Source organism: Sarcophilus harrisii, chromosome 2 (assembly GCF_902635505.1).
Source record: "Sarcophilus harrisii chromosome 2, mSarHar1.11, whole genome shotgun sequence".
NCBI lineage: Eukaryota > Metazoa > Chordata > Mammalia > Dasyuromorphia > Dasyuridae > Sarcophilus > Sarcophilus harrisii.
This window is the reverse complement of record NC_045427.1, coordinates 49768525-49787112: the sequence shown is the minus strand read 5'-3', so window position 1 is coordinate 49787112 and position 18588 is coordinate 49768525. Positions and strand designations below refer to the sequence as shown.

The following is an 18588-nucleotide window of genomic DNA, read 5'->3' as shown; positions in this document are numbered from 1 at the left end:
TTATCTTTGCAATTGGCACACCATGTACAGGAAGGACAAACAGTTATAAAAAATGAAAACTTGGCCCTAAACGACAATACATCACAGGTTCTAACTCTCCAAGTTTTATACAGCTTTGACTCTTTAAATTTGGTGTTTCTGGGAAATGAATGTGGTTTACAACAAAGCATTTATAGTCTTTCTGTTATTGTTTGCTTGCATTTTTGTTTTTCTTCCCAGGTTATTTTTGCCTTTCTAAATCCGAATTTTTCTTGTACAACAAGATAACTGTGTAAATATGTATACATATATTGTATTTAACATATACTTTAACATATTTAACATTTAACAAGTATGGGACTACCTGCCATCTAGAGGAGGGGGTGAAAGGAAGGAGGGAAAAGGTTGTAACAGAAGCTTTTGCAAGGGTCAATGTTGAAAAATTACCCATATGTATGTTTTGTCAATAAAAAGCTATAATTTAAAAAAAATAAGCTGGAGAAAGAAAAAATTAAATTAAATTTAAAAATAAAAAATTTGGTGTTTGCTTAAAACTATTTTATAACATCTGAAATAATCTGTTATTTGAATTTATTGAATCCTCAGGGTACAGGCATCAGAAGTATCAAGGGAATTACCATTACCACAGACAAACGTTGAGGATTTCAACAACCAAAAGAACATTTCTCATTAATGAAGAATGCAATCAAACATCTGGAGGGGCAATGGAAAACAGTGATTCTGGTCACTTCTCGTGTTAGATTGGCCAAATCACTCTGGGCTTCAATCTTAAGTTTATAAATAATAGAGAATGAATGAGATGAGAGATTCTCCATTGTTGTGTGTGTCATATAGCCTCTGTCAGGCCAGTGGACACCTCAGAATAATGATTTAAAATAAGTGAAGAATGTGCTAAAGTTCAGTTTTAGGGGTCAGTGAAAACACAGAAGTCACTTTTGCCCTCCAAATACAGAGACCCTTATCCACAGACCTCATAAGGGCCCAAGGGCTCCAGGTCAAGAAACCCTAGGGAATCTCCAGGACTCTTAAATCAGAGGACAAAGGAATGACTCATTTCCTCTCCTATCTTTAAGATGATAAACAATGTAAGTTTCCAGTTCCATTAAAAAAGATGAATAGAAGAACAAATTTTAAAAAAAAAAAGAATTCTCTAAAGAAAAAACCCTCTAGGTCATGAAGGCAGAAAGTAGAATGAGTATTCTCTGACTCCAGAGTGAATGGTCTTTCCACTATACCAACCACATGCCTTCTCTTTGAGAAAGATGATAAAATCCAAAAAACAAATATGAAGTTTTAACTTCTATTTTAATCCCAATTTCACAATCACCATGACTTTAGGGCTCTGAAACTTTCCCTGTTACAGGTATGATCCCAGCTGCCTAATGCAGTCTCTGAGTTGGAGTGTATCCGAAGCCTCAGAGTGCAGGCCTGGCCTCCATACTGCTCCACCTAGAGCAGGATTACTAGGTTGCAACGTCACTGGAAGTCCCTAATCCATTCTCTGGCCTGCACACCAAACTCCCCGGATTCTAGGCCCCCACAGAGAACCTTTCACCTGATCTCACAGAGACCCAAACCTGCCCCACCACCAGCAGCCATCCTTCCCCTTGGTTTCTAACTCTAGCTCAAAGAAGAGTAATCAAATCATTATCCCCCTAGGAGGCCATTCAAGGGACCTCCTGCCTAGCTACCTCTCCTCACAGCCCAGTTTCTCCATTAAAATGTCCATCAGGAAACATTGATAGACAGCTCCTGTAGGCCAGGCACTGGGCTCCACATTGGAGGGCCGAAGCAGGGGGAGCAAACAGTTTCAGTCCGCAGGAGCAAACACTAGAACACAGAGACCCGCAGGGAACCAGGAGCTCTGCAGAAACAGATGCTGACACCGAGGACTTGGGCTCTCTCAAAGCAAAAGGCACATTAAAATAATCTCATAACAAACAAAATCATTAAATAACTAGGGAAAAACATCAAATAAACACTCAAATTAAATAATATCAATAAATAACTAGGAAAAAGCAAGAAAATTTTTAAGTTTTCCAAAATAAAAAGTTAAAAAAAATTTAAAGTAGTTGTTTGTTAAGGTCAGGAGGGTCCAGGTACAAGATGAGGGACTGTTTATTTTATAGCTCCATTATACTTTGCCCATAGTAGACATTAAATAAGTAATTGTTATAGAAATGATGGAATCAGAGAAAGAACTCTGGGAGATGACTAAAAACCATTACATTGAATTCCCAATCCCTATATTTATGCCCACCTGCATTTTTGATTTCCTTCACAAGCTAATTGTACAATATTTCAGAGTCTGATTCTTTTTGTACAGCAAAATAACGGTTTGGTCATGTATACTTATTGTGCATCTAATTTATATTTTAATATATTTAACATCTACTGGTCATCCTGCCATCTGGGGGAGGGAGTGAGGGGTAAGAGGTGAAAAATTGGAACAAGAGGTTTGGCAATTGTTAATGCTGTAAAGTTACCCATGCATATAACTTGTAAATAAAAGGCTATTAAATAAAAAAAAAAAGAAAAGAAAAGAAAAGAAATGATGGAATCAACAAAAAAATGGCCTATAAAGTGAGACTGTCAAATAGAAAAAGACTGTAGACAGAAAAATAAACCCACATTTCAACCAACCTAGACAAATATATCATTCTTCAACCTGGGGAGAGGGGGAACTCAGTGTGGTGTACTGCAAGGGAGCTCTACATTTAACAATTGGAACACCTATATTCAATAGTGACTTTGCCAGTCACTAGACCTAACAAGACAGACCTATGCCCTTGTGACTACCTTTAGACTGTTTCCTGGATGTTTAGATCAAATGAGGGAATAAAATATACATAGAATTTTGTAAACTTTAAAGTACAAACTATTATTAATAATGAACCCTGTCCCCGATAGAGCAATGATGAGAAAATACAAAAACCTTTGCTTCTGGTCTTAGGGTTGTTTTTTAATATTTACAGTTAATCACCTGAAGAATGGAAATGGGTACCATTACTTTTAGGATGCTTAAGTTGTCAGATTATCTGCACAAATCAGCAGTTCTCACTTTTTGATCTCAGGACCAATTTAGACTATTAAAAATAGTCTAAAAATTAACAATAATCACCATATTAGAAATTAAAATGTTTTAGTATTATCATGAAAATAGTTTGCTGGAGTTTGTTTTGGGTATGTTTCTTTTTTCCCCTCAGACATCCTGAAAATAATCTCAAACTCCAAAATGCTTACTGACCAACTACATTCTGAGAACTATTGGTATGGATAATGAGTATTCTAGGAATTTGAAATAGAGCTACTCTGGCAAAATTCTAGAGAACCAAAGAGAAAATATGAACTACAACTTAAGGAGAGAAAGAACCTGAGAAGTGGGGGGAATGGGGAAGGTGAGAAAGACAAAGAATAGAGAAAAAAAGCACTGAAGACTGGGACGATGGACTATCATCACTGCAGAGATACGAACAGTACTTTTAAGCGATGAGAAGACTGGCTTGGTTTGAAGAAAAAGTTCATGGAAGGGAAAGCAACAATAGCAAATTATATTTATAAAGCCTTGTATAATTAAACTAACATTTTCATATACACTGTCTACTTAATTTGACTGATTCTCACAAAATACTGGGAGAAAGTAGTACACACATTATCTTTCCCTTTCCCAGACAGTCTGGTGGCAAGTGGTTAAAGAACAAAAATAGAGTGAAAGTAGATAGTGCAAATGAAGATTCAATAGTGCTCAGTATTACCTGAACATGGAAGGGAAATTAGGGTGAACTCATGTTTTTAAGGCTGGGTAACTATACTGCACACTGACACCAGAAAATTCGGTATATTTTGTTATCAAATGGTAATTTTGAGATCAAGGGAAAAAAATACATGATAAAAACAAATGAAATAAATATGTATGTACATGTATTATATTTGTACATGTATATATATAAATATATTTGATAATCTGAAAAGAGAAAAAACATGCCAAGTTCTATGACATAAATAAAGCAATTCTCCAGTAAGTGTTCCTTAATGTTCTTGAAAACCTATGATAGAAACAGAAATGGAAAAGCTAAAATAATCCCAGACTCACTCAACCTTTCCTTGTTAAAAAAAAAAAAAAAAAAAGACAAAATGTTCAGCATTTACCTAATTCAAGGAGAAAAACTATTTTTTAAAAATGTTTGGGACCAACTTAAAAACAGCTTATCTGTTATATAAACTCTACCCTTAAATGCTTTTAAAGTTAATTATGTTTGCTTGCAACAAAATGTCCTCCCCTTTAGACACAATTCCATCCTGCTGAGTAAGACCCATTAGTTCAGAGATGATGAAAAGCCGATCACCGATGCGGCCAGGCTGTGTCTTCTAAATAAATAATACATCTTCGTATTGCAGGCTGTCACTTTAAGCACTTGATTTAGTAATACCCTCCACAGAGGAGCACCATTTAGAAAACTGCTCCCTAGCTGTCAGGGAGCATGTATGTTTGTTCAGACCAAAGCCATCTGTTTGACTCAAATTTTTTACCTGAATATACGGAAGCCTGAAGATCTGTGGAAATTTATGACATACTTGCCACCCATGACTGATGAGATCATCCAAACAAAGCCACATAAATACAAGGTAATTCTTAACTCCCCATATGCTGAATCATTAACAAGTGACTCAAGTTTAAAAAGGCTCTACTGCCAATCTCCAAACAAATCTACTGGCAAAGAATAGAGAAAAATCAGCCAAGTATGAAGCACTGCTTTAAGATGAGTATTTGAGGTATATCCCGGGCAAATACATGCCTTCGAGTGCTTCTTTCATCATTAATCTCTTTTTAATCTCCTTACTTTTTCCCTATTGTCCATTTAATAACTAAAATCCAACATGGTACCACAGAAGGGGCACTGGGCTCTAAAATTATAGGGCCCACATTCCAAAGGATGGGCAAGGCACTGACCCTCCCCAGGTTTCCACTTCCTCTAATATCCCTTTCAACTCTCTATCTGATGAACCTGCCATCTGATGCCTCAAGCAAAAGTGTAATAACCCTCTCTCTTGCACAGCTTAACTCCTCTCCCAGAATCCTTGCATCCACTTGCTCTCTTTCTATTCACTTCTCATTCCTTTAAAATGTGACATCTGGGACTACTGTTCAACCAGGCCCCATATCTCCAAGGTTACCAACAATTTCTAGACTGTCCAATCCAACAATCTTTTCTCCATTCTCATCCTAGTGGATCTTTCTGCAGCTTTCAACACTATGGACAATGCTGTTGCCCGACAACCCTCATCTGCTACACTGCTTTCTGCTTTTTTTTCTGCTACACTGCTTTCTATTTCCTGTGGGACTGCTCCTTCTGTCTCCTTTCCTGAATCAATCCAGTTCCTCTGCCTATGTCCAAGCAGATCCTCCAAACCCCTGTCTTAGGCCTTCTGGCATCCTCTCCTATATATACTCTCTCTGTTGGAATCTCGCTGGATTTTTGGTCAACACCAGTATCACACCACTACCCTCTACTTAAAAATCACCAATGACTCCTATTGCCTCTTAGATAAAAGACAAAACCATTCCAACTGACCCCTAGTCCCTTTGCAATCTTGTTCTGCAGTCATACACAAACAGACTGGTCCCCTTAAACAATACACTATCCCCACAACATGCTTCTAAGCAAGCAGGCCTTATGCCAGGAATACCTGCCGCCCTCCTCACTCATGCCTTATGGAAAGAATCCCTGGGTTCCTCCCATGAGTGGCTCATGCTTCTCACCTACAGAAGCTCTTGTGATCCTTACAATTCTTAGCAATTTCTTTTCCTAAAACTGCTTCTATTTACTTACTTGTATCTGCATTGTGAGTTTCTTGCATTTTTAGTGAAAGATTCTTAGCCAGTGACCAACTTAATCTAGATATCCCTACTAGAAATCAAACCATAAAACAAAAAGCAGTTGTAACTCACTAGAAGAGAGATCATGAGTCAGAAGCATTCCACTATTCTGCAACCACTACCTGCTGAGCCCCGCCTCCTTGGAGGTCCCTCACCTCCTTTAATCCTCAGATATTCCTCATCTCTTTCACTATCATTGTTCTTCTACATCCTTACCTCTAGGTAGTCTATCCCACCCAAGTGAATGCAGGGTCCTTGAGGACAGAGATAATTCTTTTTACTTCTATATCCCTAAAAAACAAGCATGGTGCCTTTCTAATATGGGTACCAGATGTCTGCTGAATTGAACTGAATTTCCTTCTAAACAGGTCAGGTGTCTCTCCAAACTTTTCTGTCAATATTATCACTATTGCCAATAACTCCCAGCTTGGAATCCTACAGGTGCTATGTCTTCACCTCTCTGTTTTATTTTCTAATTCATTACCAAGGTGCAAAGACATCTCCACTCCAAATGTTCATATGGATTATTTGTGCCCGACTCAGGGTTCTGAGCTCCTGAGGGGTCTCATCAGTCAGACACTGCACACCTTGATCCCAACATGGTGATGTCATTCTGTTCCTCTTCAAGCACAAAGCCCAAAAACAAAGTGGTCACTCACAGACCTCAGAGCACCTTCTCCTTTGAGAGGTCAGAAAATCATGGAATCTTGAAGCTATCAAGTCCTACGTCCCCAAACAAAGTCAACCCCAACAAGGGATCTTCTTGAAGACTTACAGCAAGGCCCTCGATCTTTATGGTCCAGAACAATAAGCACTACTTTTTGGAAAGCTCTCATCAGGAGGAAGCTTTTCCTGACACAGAAACAAAATCATCCCCTTCACAGCTGCTACCAATTCTGTATACAAGACTAACTCGACATCCCCCAGGAGAGCTCCACAGTCCTACTTCTTTCAAGAGACTCTCATATGACACAATTCCAAGCCTTAACCACCCAGCCTGCCATATTCTGAATGCATTCCAGGGAATCAACTCCTTCTTAAATGCAGCACCCAGAGCTAAATACCACACCTCTGATGGGAATCTCACCTAACAGAACAGAGAACCACCACTCACCTTGCACCTTCCATCTCCTGCTGGGCCCAGGATCCCCAGGGGAGGCAACAAGGGGCCTAGGATCTTCCACCTGCCCCAGAGACACCCCCTCCCCATTCATGGAGTCTACCACTTCCTCAGCCTTCTCAGGGGAGAAGAGTCAAACCTTGCTCAGACCACTCCTTGGACATTCTATCTCGTGTCCCCTGAGTAAAGGTGACAAGGGCCAGCCCACAGGAGCATCTACCGACTACCTCAAAGCAACAATTCCCTTCTTTGCCAGCACAAGGAAACTTCTACCCCCTGTCACACCTGCTTGATCTCCTAGATGGGTTGCGGAGACCCTCGCTGGTGCACCTTTGACCTCAGGGTTTACATCTTCTGCTGTGTCTGTCCCTTGAAGGAAGAGGGAGTAGAGGGAGTGCTGGACTTCTTTCATTTTCAGTGGAGATCTGATTTCCCCTTCCCCCCTCTGGAGAGAAAAGAAGTAGTAAAGCAGGACCTCCCATCTGATCACTGAGCCATGCATCTACCTCCAGCTTCCTTTGAGAAGAGGAATGGTGCCCTCCACTCCATGAGAAACATTCTCTCACCTGGTCAGACCCTTCACATCCCAGTAATTCTGATCCCCCAGACCATCACCCCCATATTCCCCACCCCCACCTCCCAATTCCTTATTTCCATCCCAACCTTTTCACTCCAAAGTTTCAACCAAACATCCCTGAGCCCTTCCACTATGCCCTGTAGAATGCCTATTCCATAAAGGCAACAAACTTCCTTTCACCCTAAATCTTTTCTTTTCCTAAAAAAAAAAAATCTTCTCCTTTTATCTATCAATTATACTGAAATCTGGCTCTCTCCTTATCCCCATGGCTTCCCTGGCTATTTATGAATCATATCACCTTGACTGGGCCCTCACTGCTACTAGATAATGCCTCTACACCTCACCCCTTTAATCAACTCACTATTCCATTCTCCATCTGGCCTCTTGTAAACCTCCTTTTCATCAGTGCTCGTCTTCAAGGATATTCAAACCAAACCTCCCATATCTCCCCTCCCAACACACACTAAGCTTCTGCCTCCTCACCTTAGGGATCGGTACAAGGTCTGATAATATCATACGAGATTTATTATGGAGAGCTGTTCTTTTTTCTCAGACAGTTGCTAAGGTCTCTTCCAAAAGTCAAAGCCTTTGATTCTATGAACTGTGGTAGACGAATGTTATTGACAGTGAGTAACAATGATAGACATACTGAACTGAAACATGACAAGTTTATCTAGCTGAGAGCTTCTTAAACTTCTTCCACTCCCAAGAGAAATTTTCACATAACCCTATCTTGAATCTGAGCCAAGGTGTTTCTGGCAGCATTCATGCATGTGCAATGTAAAGTGTGCATGTTGTCTATTCAGAACTGCAGTAAAGTCTCAAGAAGCAACACAGGCAAGCACTGTCAGAAACAGCTCAGATTCATTAAAATTAATTTTTGGTCCTTGCATTCAAAACCTTTTACTATTGTCAAATTTTTTGCAAGTCCACATTCAGTTACTCAAACCTATATGGAGCTGAGACCCACAGTTTAAGAAACTTTCATATAACTAACTGATGTAGAATCAAGTGAGAACTTAGAACATATAAAGTGACTACAATGATATAAATGAAAAGAACCCTGAGGAAGATTAATGACAAATTATAATAAAGTCTATTTTCTTGATTTTGGAAGTAAGATGAAGAATGTTGCATACACTGTCACAAGAAGTTTGGATGTCAGTTGATTTTACATTAACATTTTTCCTTGGTATCAGAGAGAGTTCAATGATCCAGGAGGCCAGTCCTTACTTATAAATGAGTCAGATATAACAACAAAAAGTATCAATAAAGGGTTGTTTTTAAATGATTTGTGGGAGAGGGGGAGACAGACAGGACAAGCACTGATTGAGCACCCATTAAGTGCTGCTCACTTCGCTAAGCATTTCCCAAACCCCTCATTTGACAGCATTTTCTTTTTCATAGGCAGCTGGTATGTTCTGAAAATGGGAAGAGACTAATAAATGTTTGCATCAAATATTAGAGGTTAAATGATTTACCCAGGGTCCCACAGCTGTATCTGAACTTGGGTCTTCTTGTCTCTGTCCCCTGACACACCCAACAAAATAAGTGACATGCACTGACAGTTTTTGATACCAATGAAATCTCAGGCTCAGGCATCTCTAAACCCTCCCTCAACCCTCAATGATGGAACAATACTTTACATAACAGCAACTTTCCTTCTAATTTGTCTAACTTATTTTCCAGAACTAGAATCTCTTCACTCTCCATTCTAAGTTTAAAAAGGCTCTTTAGAAGACAGAAAATCAAGGGGAAGTAAAAGGATACAACCTGGTCTATATGACCTCTGAACAAATCAAGGGAGTCAGTGGCTTTGTTTATTATTTATATAATATTATATTATTTTCATTATATTATATATTAATTTATCATATGCACTGTCAAAAAAAAACTTGAAGTTTGTCAACAAAAGCAAAATGTACCTTACTTCATATATATACAAGACAGCTTTGCATTTTTTCATCTAGATAAAAAGCATGATGATAATTATACATTTCCTACTTAGTCATCAACAGAGATTAGTATCATAGGAAAAGAGAATTTCTGATTATGTACAACTAATTTAAATGGAAACTCTGGTGCCCTGGATAAAAATAAAAGATTAAAATTTTTAGAATTTTTCTTCTTCAGCTAAAATATGTTACAAATATTATTTTAAGAATCCTGAAAACATCCAGCCCTCAAGTATTACATAAACAAATTCTCCTAAGGACATGTTAAAAATGGAAAAGCTTAGCCTTAGGGACACACAAAGCAAGTCATCCAAAACTATAAAATTCTAATATTCTATCTGCTTTCTCAGGCTCCATAGGGGAATTTTGCGTAAGAATCACTAGGAGAGTCTGCTTTCTGTTCCTTTAAAGTCACAGTTGGAATTTTTTTGAGCACTTCAGTCTGTTAGATACTCCTTGGATGTTTTAAGCTTCTCTGCGTTAAAGCCGACTATAACGCTTTCAAAAGTGTTCAGTAAATTGTTATGCATTAACAAAAATAATTCAAGTTATAGTCACAGATAAAACATATTTGGATTATAATCTCAGGACACTGAAAAAATAATCATTTATTTATAGAACTATACACAATTTGATGCAAATTACCAAAAGACATAAATTACCAAAGGAGACAGATTTCAGAAAAAGCGTTTACCTTACTTTTAAAAATCATCCTTTCATATTTCTGAAAGATGGCAAATGTTACCTGGTTCTGTGCCTTTCCCACTAAAAGCACAAAGTCACCTTCTGAAATGTAATTAACCTACACTGAATATCAAAATAGCTAATCTGAAAAGTACTCCATAAACAGTAAATCTAAAAGATTCAAACTGTTTAAAAAAAAAATTCTAACATTAATGCTGGGTTTTATTTTGATTTGTTCTTTAAAACAGAGGAAAATTTATCCATATGTATGTTCTGCATATAAGTCTAAAATAATGTTCATAAGAAGCTTAAAAAATTTAATTCAAACTAGCTAAACATTAAGACTTCTAAAATCATCCCTAAGCACTATGTAAAAATAAGGATCTGCTGCCAACTTGAAATTGAACCAATACCCAGAATGCTTCTGTAGTGAAATAAGATGCATTAAAAGACACCCTCTGAGACCCTCTTTCCCTATTTGTATTTGGCTTTTTTTTTAATTGCTCAAAATGATCTGTCCATGGCTTCCTTTAAGTGCCAAATAAAATCCCACCTTCTACAGTAAGCCTTCTCCAACCTCTCTTCATTCTAGTGCCTTCCTCATTATTTTCTTTATATCCATATATACTATAAAGAGTTTGCTTGTTTATATTTGCATATTGTCTCCTTTCCTAAATCGTGAGTTTTTGAGAACAGGGACTGTCTTTGGCCTCTTTTTGTACCCCCGGGACCTACTAGATCCTTAATAAATGTTTGATTGTGGACAATTCAAATTTACTCATTTCTTCTCCACAATTAAGATACCATCCTTTAAAAACAATGATGATTCTACTGATAATATTATTAATAGATGAACTTGTATTGTTTTTACAGAAGTTATGATGGCCTCATACATTCTTCAGCATTGATAAGAAGTACATATTTAGACTCCTCTAACCAACTTGACCTGGCATCAGCAGAGACATTACATCTAAATAAAAGATGACAGTCCAGAATGAGAGCAATGAAATCAGTTTATTTCAGCAAGATCATCCATAGAATCAAAGCAATAATTTCCCATTTCCTATTTTCATCACTATTCTCTGCTGTTATAAATGTATATACATGTATATATAGTGTGTGTACATATATATGTATATATATAATATACATGTATTTACAGTGTGTTTATATATATATATATGTGTGTGTGTGTGTGTATATATATATATATATATATATATATATATATATACTGATATAACTGTCATCTTTTCAGTTTTGATTTCAACAGACTACTACAATCCTAGTGCTGTTCATTCTCAGATGAGGAGCTGATTGTTCCCTAAGCACAAAAATTCCTAGTTATGACTTTAAGAGAGATGATAGGCTTTAAATTGCTTTCTATATCAAGCAATATCCAATATGCTAAAGAAATTGTATTTAATATCTTATCCAATTTTATCCACTATATATACCAAAAGATGTACTTTAGATTGAAATTATTTTTTTTAGCCAACATCTTACAGCTTTGACAATGTAAATGCAGCAAATTTAAAAAAAAAAAAAAAACAGCGTTCTCAAAATGTCAAGTTGGAGCAAACGCTAAAGATCTAATCATCCCCTAATCTTTATTTAGTCCATAGTGGGAAAGAAAATGTGTTTTTTCCTTGTTTTCATTTTTAAATGCTGAAGGAATAAATTTCGAGTTATACAATTTCATCCTGCATTGTCATGGAATCAACAGAGTATTTATTTAGTCAACAGTTAAATTCAGTTAGTTGTTAAAACCTAGAAAATATATAAACTGTTACCTGTATGAAGTAAGTAACCCTTAATAAAGGCAGACATGAGCTTTTTTTATTTTAAAACACACAACACTGAGAAGCCAACATATTCTATTCCTATTTCACTACAATTCTATTACTTTCTAGTCAGTAACTCTATTCCCACCTTCTTCACACTCATTCCCTTCATATAGCCCTTGAACTTTAGAATCATAGAATTTGAGGTCCTTTAAAACACACAAAGGGCACTTCAAAAGTTTTCCCTCAACACCCTTAAGAGATCAGTTTCCACCACAAACTTCCCTTCCCTTGGTAGAGAGGCATTCATTCCCCTCATCACCCTGGAACCCCAGAATCAAAATTTGGGCCTGGGGAGGGGCCTCAGGTGCCATCTAGAACAACAGTGGAAAAGGATCCCCACTATAACTACATATTACAGTGCTGTAGGTACTCAATAAAGGTTTTTTAACTTGACACTCTCCCCTTTCTTTTACACACACACACACACACACACACACCCCTTTAACTTCCCCCCAATGATGCTCCCTCTTCCCCTACATACATACATGGTCCTAGTGAATTCCCCCTCAGAGGGCACTGTAATTAATCTCCCACCTCCCTCCACATAGTACAAAGTTCTACGATTTTCACCCTCCTCACACACACTATAGAAAGCCCTTCTTGATCCCGCTTACTTCCATCGCCTTCCCTCTTTTGATTACCTCCTATTTGTTGATAGCTCCCGAGTAGCTCACGCGGACTCCTCGAGGACAGGGACTGTCTTTTGCCTCTTTTTGTATCCCCAGTTCTTAGTATAGTGCCTGGCACAGAGTAGGCACCTAATACATGCTGGCCGACTAGCTGACACAGGGCCTTACTAAGTTTCCCCAGTCTCCCCCTCCCCATCACAGACTCACTCCTCCCCCTGTTCGAGCACACCTTTCCCCCTCCCTTACACATTCTCTCCTCCCCTGCACACACATGTGCACACTCTCCCCTTGAACACTCACTATTTCTTGCATACACATATGCTCTCCCTCCCCTACACCCCCCAACTTACCCTTCCCTTGCACTTATTCACTGGCCCCTCTTGCTCGAAGGAACATACACTTCCTCCCCCTCCCCTGTCACTTTCCTCATACTAGCCCCCTCCCTAGCACAAACATTCCTTCACTTGCACACACTTTTACCCCCTCGCCTGCACACTCACACACTCACACACACTCCTCTCCTGCACACACACGCGCGCGCGCACACACTCACACTCCTCCTCCCCTGCACACACACACACACGAGCGCGCGCACACTCACACTCCTCCTCCCCTGCACACACATACGAGCGCGCGCACACTCACACTCCTCCCCTGCACACACACGCGCGCGCGCGCACTCACACACACACACGCACACACACGTCCGCCCCCGTACACGCGCGCGCACTCACACGCGCACGCACCGGGCCGCCCCTCCCCGCCTCCCGCCTCTCCACCAGCCCGCTCACCCTCCCGGCAGCGCCGCCTCCAGATGGTGTCGGTGTTGAGGATGCGCCGGAACTTGGTGCAGACCTGGGCCAAGCTGGGCAGGTCGGTTCCGGGCAGGGAGGCGAAGATCTCCACTAGGAGCTCGGGAGGCAACTCGAGGAGCGAACAGCGCGCCGGGGCCGCAGGGGGCTGCGGGCAGGCTGAGGCCGGGCCCCCCGGCGCCAGGCCCGCCCCCGGGTCCCCCGCGCCCCCGTGCCCCGCGGCCCCGCAGGCCCCCGGCGGCTTGGGCATGGCCGGGGCGCCCTCGATCCTCTCCTCCTCCGGGTCAGTGTCGGGTTCGCTCTCGCCCGCCGCCCCCGCCGCCTCAGCCGAGCCCTTGCGCTGCTGCCCGCCGCAGCAGCCCAGGACGAACCCACCCCACAGAGCCGGGCACACACCGCCATCCCGGCTCCTGTGGACAACCCCAGCCCCCGCGCCCCCGCCGCGGTCTCCGCGCACGCGCGCGCCTGCGCCCCCGCACCGCGCAGCAGCCCCGGCTACCCCCACAGGTGCGGAGTCGGTTCCCGGCCTAGGCCAATCCCGCTATACGCCCGAGGGTACACACGCCCGCGCTCCAGCCTCCCCGAGGTTAGCCCCGCCCCGTGCTCGCTGCCCCTCCTCCCGAGGAGGCCAGGCCCCGCCCCCTCTCCTTTCCCGTGTGACAACACAGAGCGGACGAGCCCGTCCCCCGAAGCCACGCCTCCCTCCTCTCCAATCACCTGGAGTCTAAAACCGGCCCTTGGAAGGCATTCTCCGCCCCAGGGACCGCCGGCCGGCGGCAGCCAGAGTACTGCGCCTGCGCCGAAGGAGGCTGGGGGGGAGCGAGGGTGGAGTTGGGGGAGCGAGGTGGAGTTGGGGGGAGCGAGGGTGGAGTTGGGGGGAAAGAGGAGGGGAGGGTAGCCCAGGCTTCCGCCCGCAGCTGCGTCGCAAACTGCAGCTGCTCTCCTCCCCACTGAGAAGGGGGACTCTAGAGCTTCGTGCGCCATGGGACGTCATTTTATTAAGCACCACCAACCGTGTGGCAGGTGCTGGGCATGCAAGTACAATGAATAAAACAACCCTACTGCAAGGACCCGAAGGATGTATTAAGCGCCCACATTATGCCAGGTATACAAGCACAGTGAAAGAAAGGAGCTCAATTATAGATTAAGCACCTGCCATATGCCAGGTTTGGGGCGCATGAGTGTAACGAATGGAACCACCCCCTTCCAAGGAGCTGACATTGTTATGGGGAAGGGAGGAAAGCCATAAAATCATATCAAAACATACCCTGCCTACGTATAAAGTCTGAGCTGGGACTGATCCCAGCTATGTGGACAATTGTATTCTTGCAGGATGGGTTTCACTTACAACTCAATGCATTTAACACAAGATCCAGAGAAGTCTGAGAGCTGGAGAGCCTGCCTTTGTTTCCCCAGAGCACCTAGGAGGCGCTTAATTGTTGATTTGTAATTGGGGGAGGGGGGGGGGAGCGGTTTAAGAGAGGGGCAGAGGTTTCACACTCCCCCCGACAAAGACACAAAAGTAGTTCAAAAATCACTGCTATCCCTCCATTTATCCAAATGAGGAAACCGGGGCTGAGGCAAGAAGCGGCTGCTGCGATTCCAACCGTCCCAGTACCGCTGGGGCTGCTTTAGCCATTCTGCAAGTAGCCCAGCCTATCTTATTACATCGTAGCGGCAACGCATAGGGCCAGCCAGCTCTCCTCCCCTAAGGAGCTAGATCCGAGCAGTGTAATTCCCACTTAGGAGAGGAGGGGGCAGGGCGTTTTCTCCTTCCTTAACCCTAAATGCGCCGGTTCTTACAACTTAAAAAAAAAACTTAGAGAAAACAAAAAATCACTTTCCGAACTCTAACCGCTTCCCTTCTAGCTTATGCCGCATCCTCCTTAAATCGCTAAGATTAGTTTTATATTTTAAAAACTCAGGAGGAAAAGAAAAACGAATGCGGATGCCCCGTGTGAGGATCGAACTCACGACCTTCAGATTATGAGACTGACGCGCTACCTACTGCGCTAACGAGGCTCCTTAGCAACGAGCTCCGTGAAAGGGCTTTTGAATAAATTTATGAGCGCGGCAACTGGATTTCTTTTATTTTCCGTTCTTTGCATAATTTCAATTAAAAATGTCCCCACATTTTTAGTAAAAGACTGGATTCGAACTTGTTTAATGAATTAAAACCTCCCGGACATTATAAGAGCAGTCGTTGAATTAAAATGTTAATATCATTTTGTACCAAACCAAAACTAAAGGGGAAAGAAATCAGGTTCCAATTTGTCATCACGTTCTTCTGGGTGGGTGGGTACCCGGCTCCATTGTAGAAATCTATTAATAATATTTATAACTATTAATTATCATGAAACCTATGCAGAAAGCAGGCAGCATATTTCCTGCAAGTGCTCAAGAAATGTTTTAACTCGGAAACTGGTTTTGTTGACTGCAGAATGATATTTCATCTTAATATTTTTTTCATGGACACCCTTCCCTTCTTTGAAAGGCCGCCATCAATTAAGTTCTTTGCTGTTGAACCCCAGTGATTACAGGGCTGGCTCTTAGATAACAAAAAATTTTTAACGATCTTTTGGATTTGAAGAAAAGAAATGATAAATATTTCCCATTCTTTACTATATTGAATCCCATTTTAAACCTAGGTGTATTTTACATTTTCCAGTTCGTGCAAATTATTTTTTTAATTTGAAAAATGTTTTATATTTTTAGATTTTATATATAATATGATATATATTTTATTTTTTCAGTCATATGTAAAACCAATTTTTAACTTGGTTTTTTTTTTTATTTTGCGTTTCAAATTTTCTCCTTTCTCCTTCCCTACCTTAGCAAACAATTTGATAAAGGTAATACATTAGCAAGATTTGTTTCCATCAAATAATTTTTTTTTTAAAGCATAAGGTCAAATAATAAGGGGATTGGAGATGATGTCTAAAATTCTCTTAAGCTCTTATAGGTTACCACTTCAAGATTCTAAATCTAGTTTTAAATAAACTACCAATTTTCATAGGTGTTCCAAAAGAATTATGTCTACCAAGATAGTAAACATACTCTGCCTTACTCTAATTGCCTCAGCATCCAAATAAGTCCAGCTTTTTTTTAATTAGAAAGGACAATTAAAAATCACAGCTACTTGCTTAATTTTTTTTTCTTTGGTTTTTCTCATATTTTAACATTTCCTTCTTAGTGTAGAAGTTAGACTGTAACATCAACCAGTCTAGCAGGTTTTGTAGCTTTCTGGGGGATGCACATTAGTTATTAACCTTAGTTTATTTATGAAGCATAAATAAATATAAAACAGGGGCAGTTGGAGAGTGGAATGGAGAGCGCCAGCCCTTAAGTCAGGAGGACCTGAGTTCAAAGTTGGCCTCAGTCACTTAACAGTTCTTAGCTGTGTGACTCTGGGAAAGTCACTTAACCCCAATTGCCTCGGCAAATAAATAAATAAATATGTACAGATATGTATACATCTGTATGTGCATTATCTGTGTGTGATATTAGCTGGGTTATATATTGTATGATTGTAGACGTATTCAGATATATATTATTGAAGGTATACATATATGTACACATAAATGTGTGTATGCACATAAAATGAAACTTCCCATATAGAACTTCTATAATTGTCATGAACTTCATATATGTGAATAAACACAGATTTATTATATAATACCTGGAAATATACACACATTAGTAATTATTGAAGCTCATATGTTAGTTATCACTATTGGTAATCAATGTATATATAAATCTTATTGTATTATAGTAATATATCTTAATATATCATGTAATTTGCTGATAATGTTATTCTCAATAAAAATCAATAATAAATTATATTAATAAGAAATTAATAATTAATCCTTTATTAAGCACCTACTATGTTCTAGGTACTATGCTACGTGCTAAATCCTCAAAGGCAGTCCCTGCCTTCAAAGAGTTTATAATTTTATGATGATAATGATGATGATTTCTCAAATCCAAGCTTGTTCATTAAATATTAAAACTGGAAGGGACATTAGAGGACATCTTCTCTGATTGCCTCATTGTATGGTACTCTGAGTGCCCTCATGAATTCTTTATAATGTACATTATGTCAATGTTTCAACCATATCTGCAACTCATATCATCAAAAAGCTAAAAGCTTTACAAACACACACACACACACACACACACACACAATATGGGAGCAGGAATATATTAGGTTTCTGTTCTAGTTTTCCAGCAAACCAGTTCTGTAATCTTAGACAAGTCATTTTACCTTCCTAGGTCTCAGCTTAAACATTGGGGATTGGATTAGATAATCTGTAAAATCTCTTCCTGTTCTAATACTATTATTTTATGATTTTCAAGATTATAAGGGTCAGCCTTCCTAGCCTAACCAATGAGTATATTTATAGAGAAACTTTTAGTGAATAAACACAATGAGCAAGATTCAACAGGAGGACAATGAAGAGGGTTCATCTCATGACAATAGATCTATATTTAAATACATCATCATATGATGACAATAATCTTTCTCTTCCCTTTCTGTACAGAGATGATTTTTTTTACCAGACTTTGTTGTATTTCTCCTTCTCTGCTTTTAAGCCTGTCTTTCTGTGAAAACTTTGTTTTCAGCTTTCTTTCACCGATTTTTTTCTTTATCTCTTCTCTTTAAAATAATTTTTCAACCCATCTTTTACTCTTGTATATGAATTGACATACATTTTTAAAGCACACTGAAATGCAAAGATTCATTGCATCCAGGCAAACAATTGGATTCTAGAGCTAATATAAAGGCCCTCATCTATAATTGTACTATATTGTACTATACCAGGATAATAGAGCAGAGGGTAAGGGGAAGGTTGTTTATTTGTTTGAGAGATATGACCACCTCAGAGTCTACTGTGGAAAACTGGATCTTGTAAGTAAGGTGAAGAGTTATACTGGTCTAAGAATAACTTCAACCTTTCATCCCTTACCCCTCTTTGGGGAGGTTTGGGAATGCCCTAGACAGGATCAGTCATGAAATTTAAACAGTAGATGTGAGTGTAAGAGTGCTCTGGACAAAAGGAAGTACAGAAGTCAATTTTTTTTTACT

General features: G+C 40.1%; 1 protein-coding gene and 1 non-coding gene across 2 annotated transcripts in view; both read right to left on the bottom strand.

The window, feature by feature from the left end:
* FBXO31 (F-box protein 31) overlaps window positions 1–13904 on the bottom strand; it is a 56305-nt gene extending 42401 nt beyond the window's left edge. The window contains 2 exon segments of the mRNA XM_031950171.1: window positions 13482–13865; window positions 13868–13904. Of these exon segments, the coding sequence (XP_031806031.1) occupies window positions 13482–13865; window positions 13868–13904 (421 nt within the window).
* A 1547-nt stretch (window positions 13905–15451) lies between these two features.
* TRNAM-CAU lies at window positions 15452–15524 on the bottom strand. Its single transcript has one exon. It is a non-coding gene; the product is annotated as a tRNA-Met (tRNA).
* Window positions 15525–18588: the final 3064 nt, after the last annotated feature.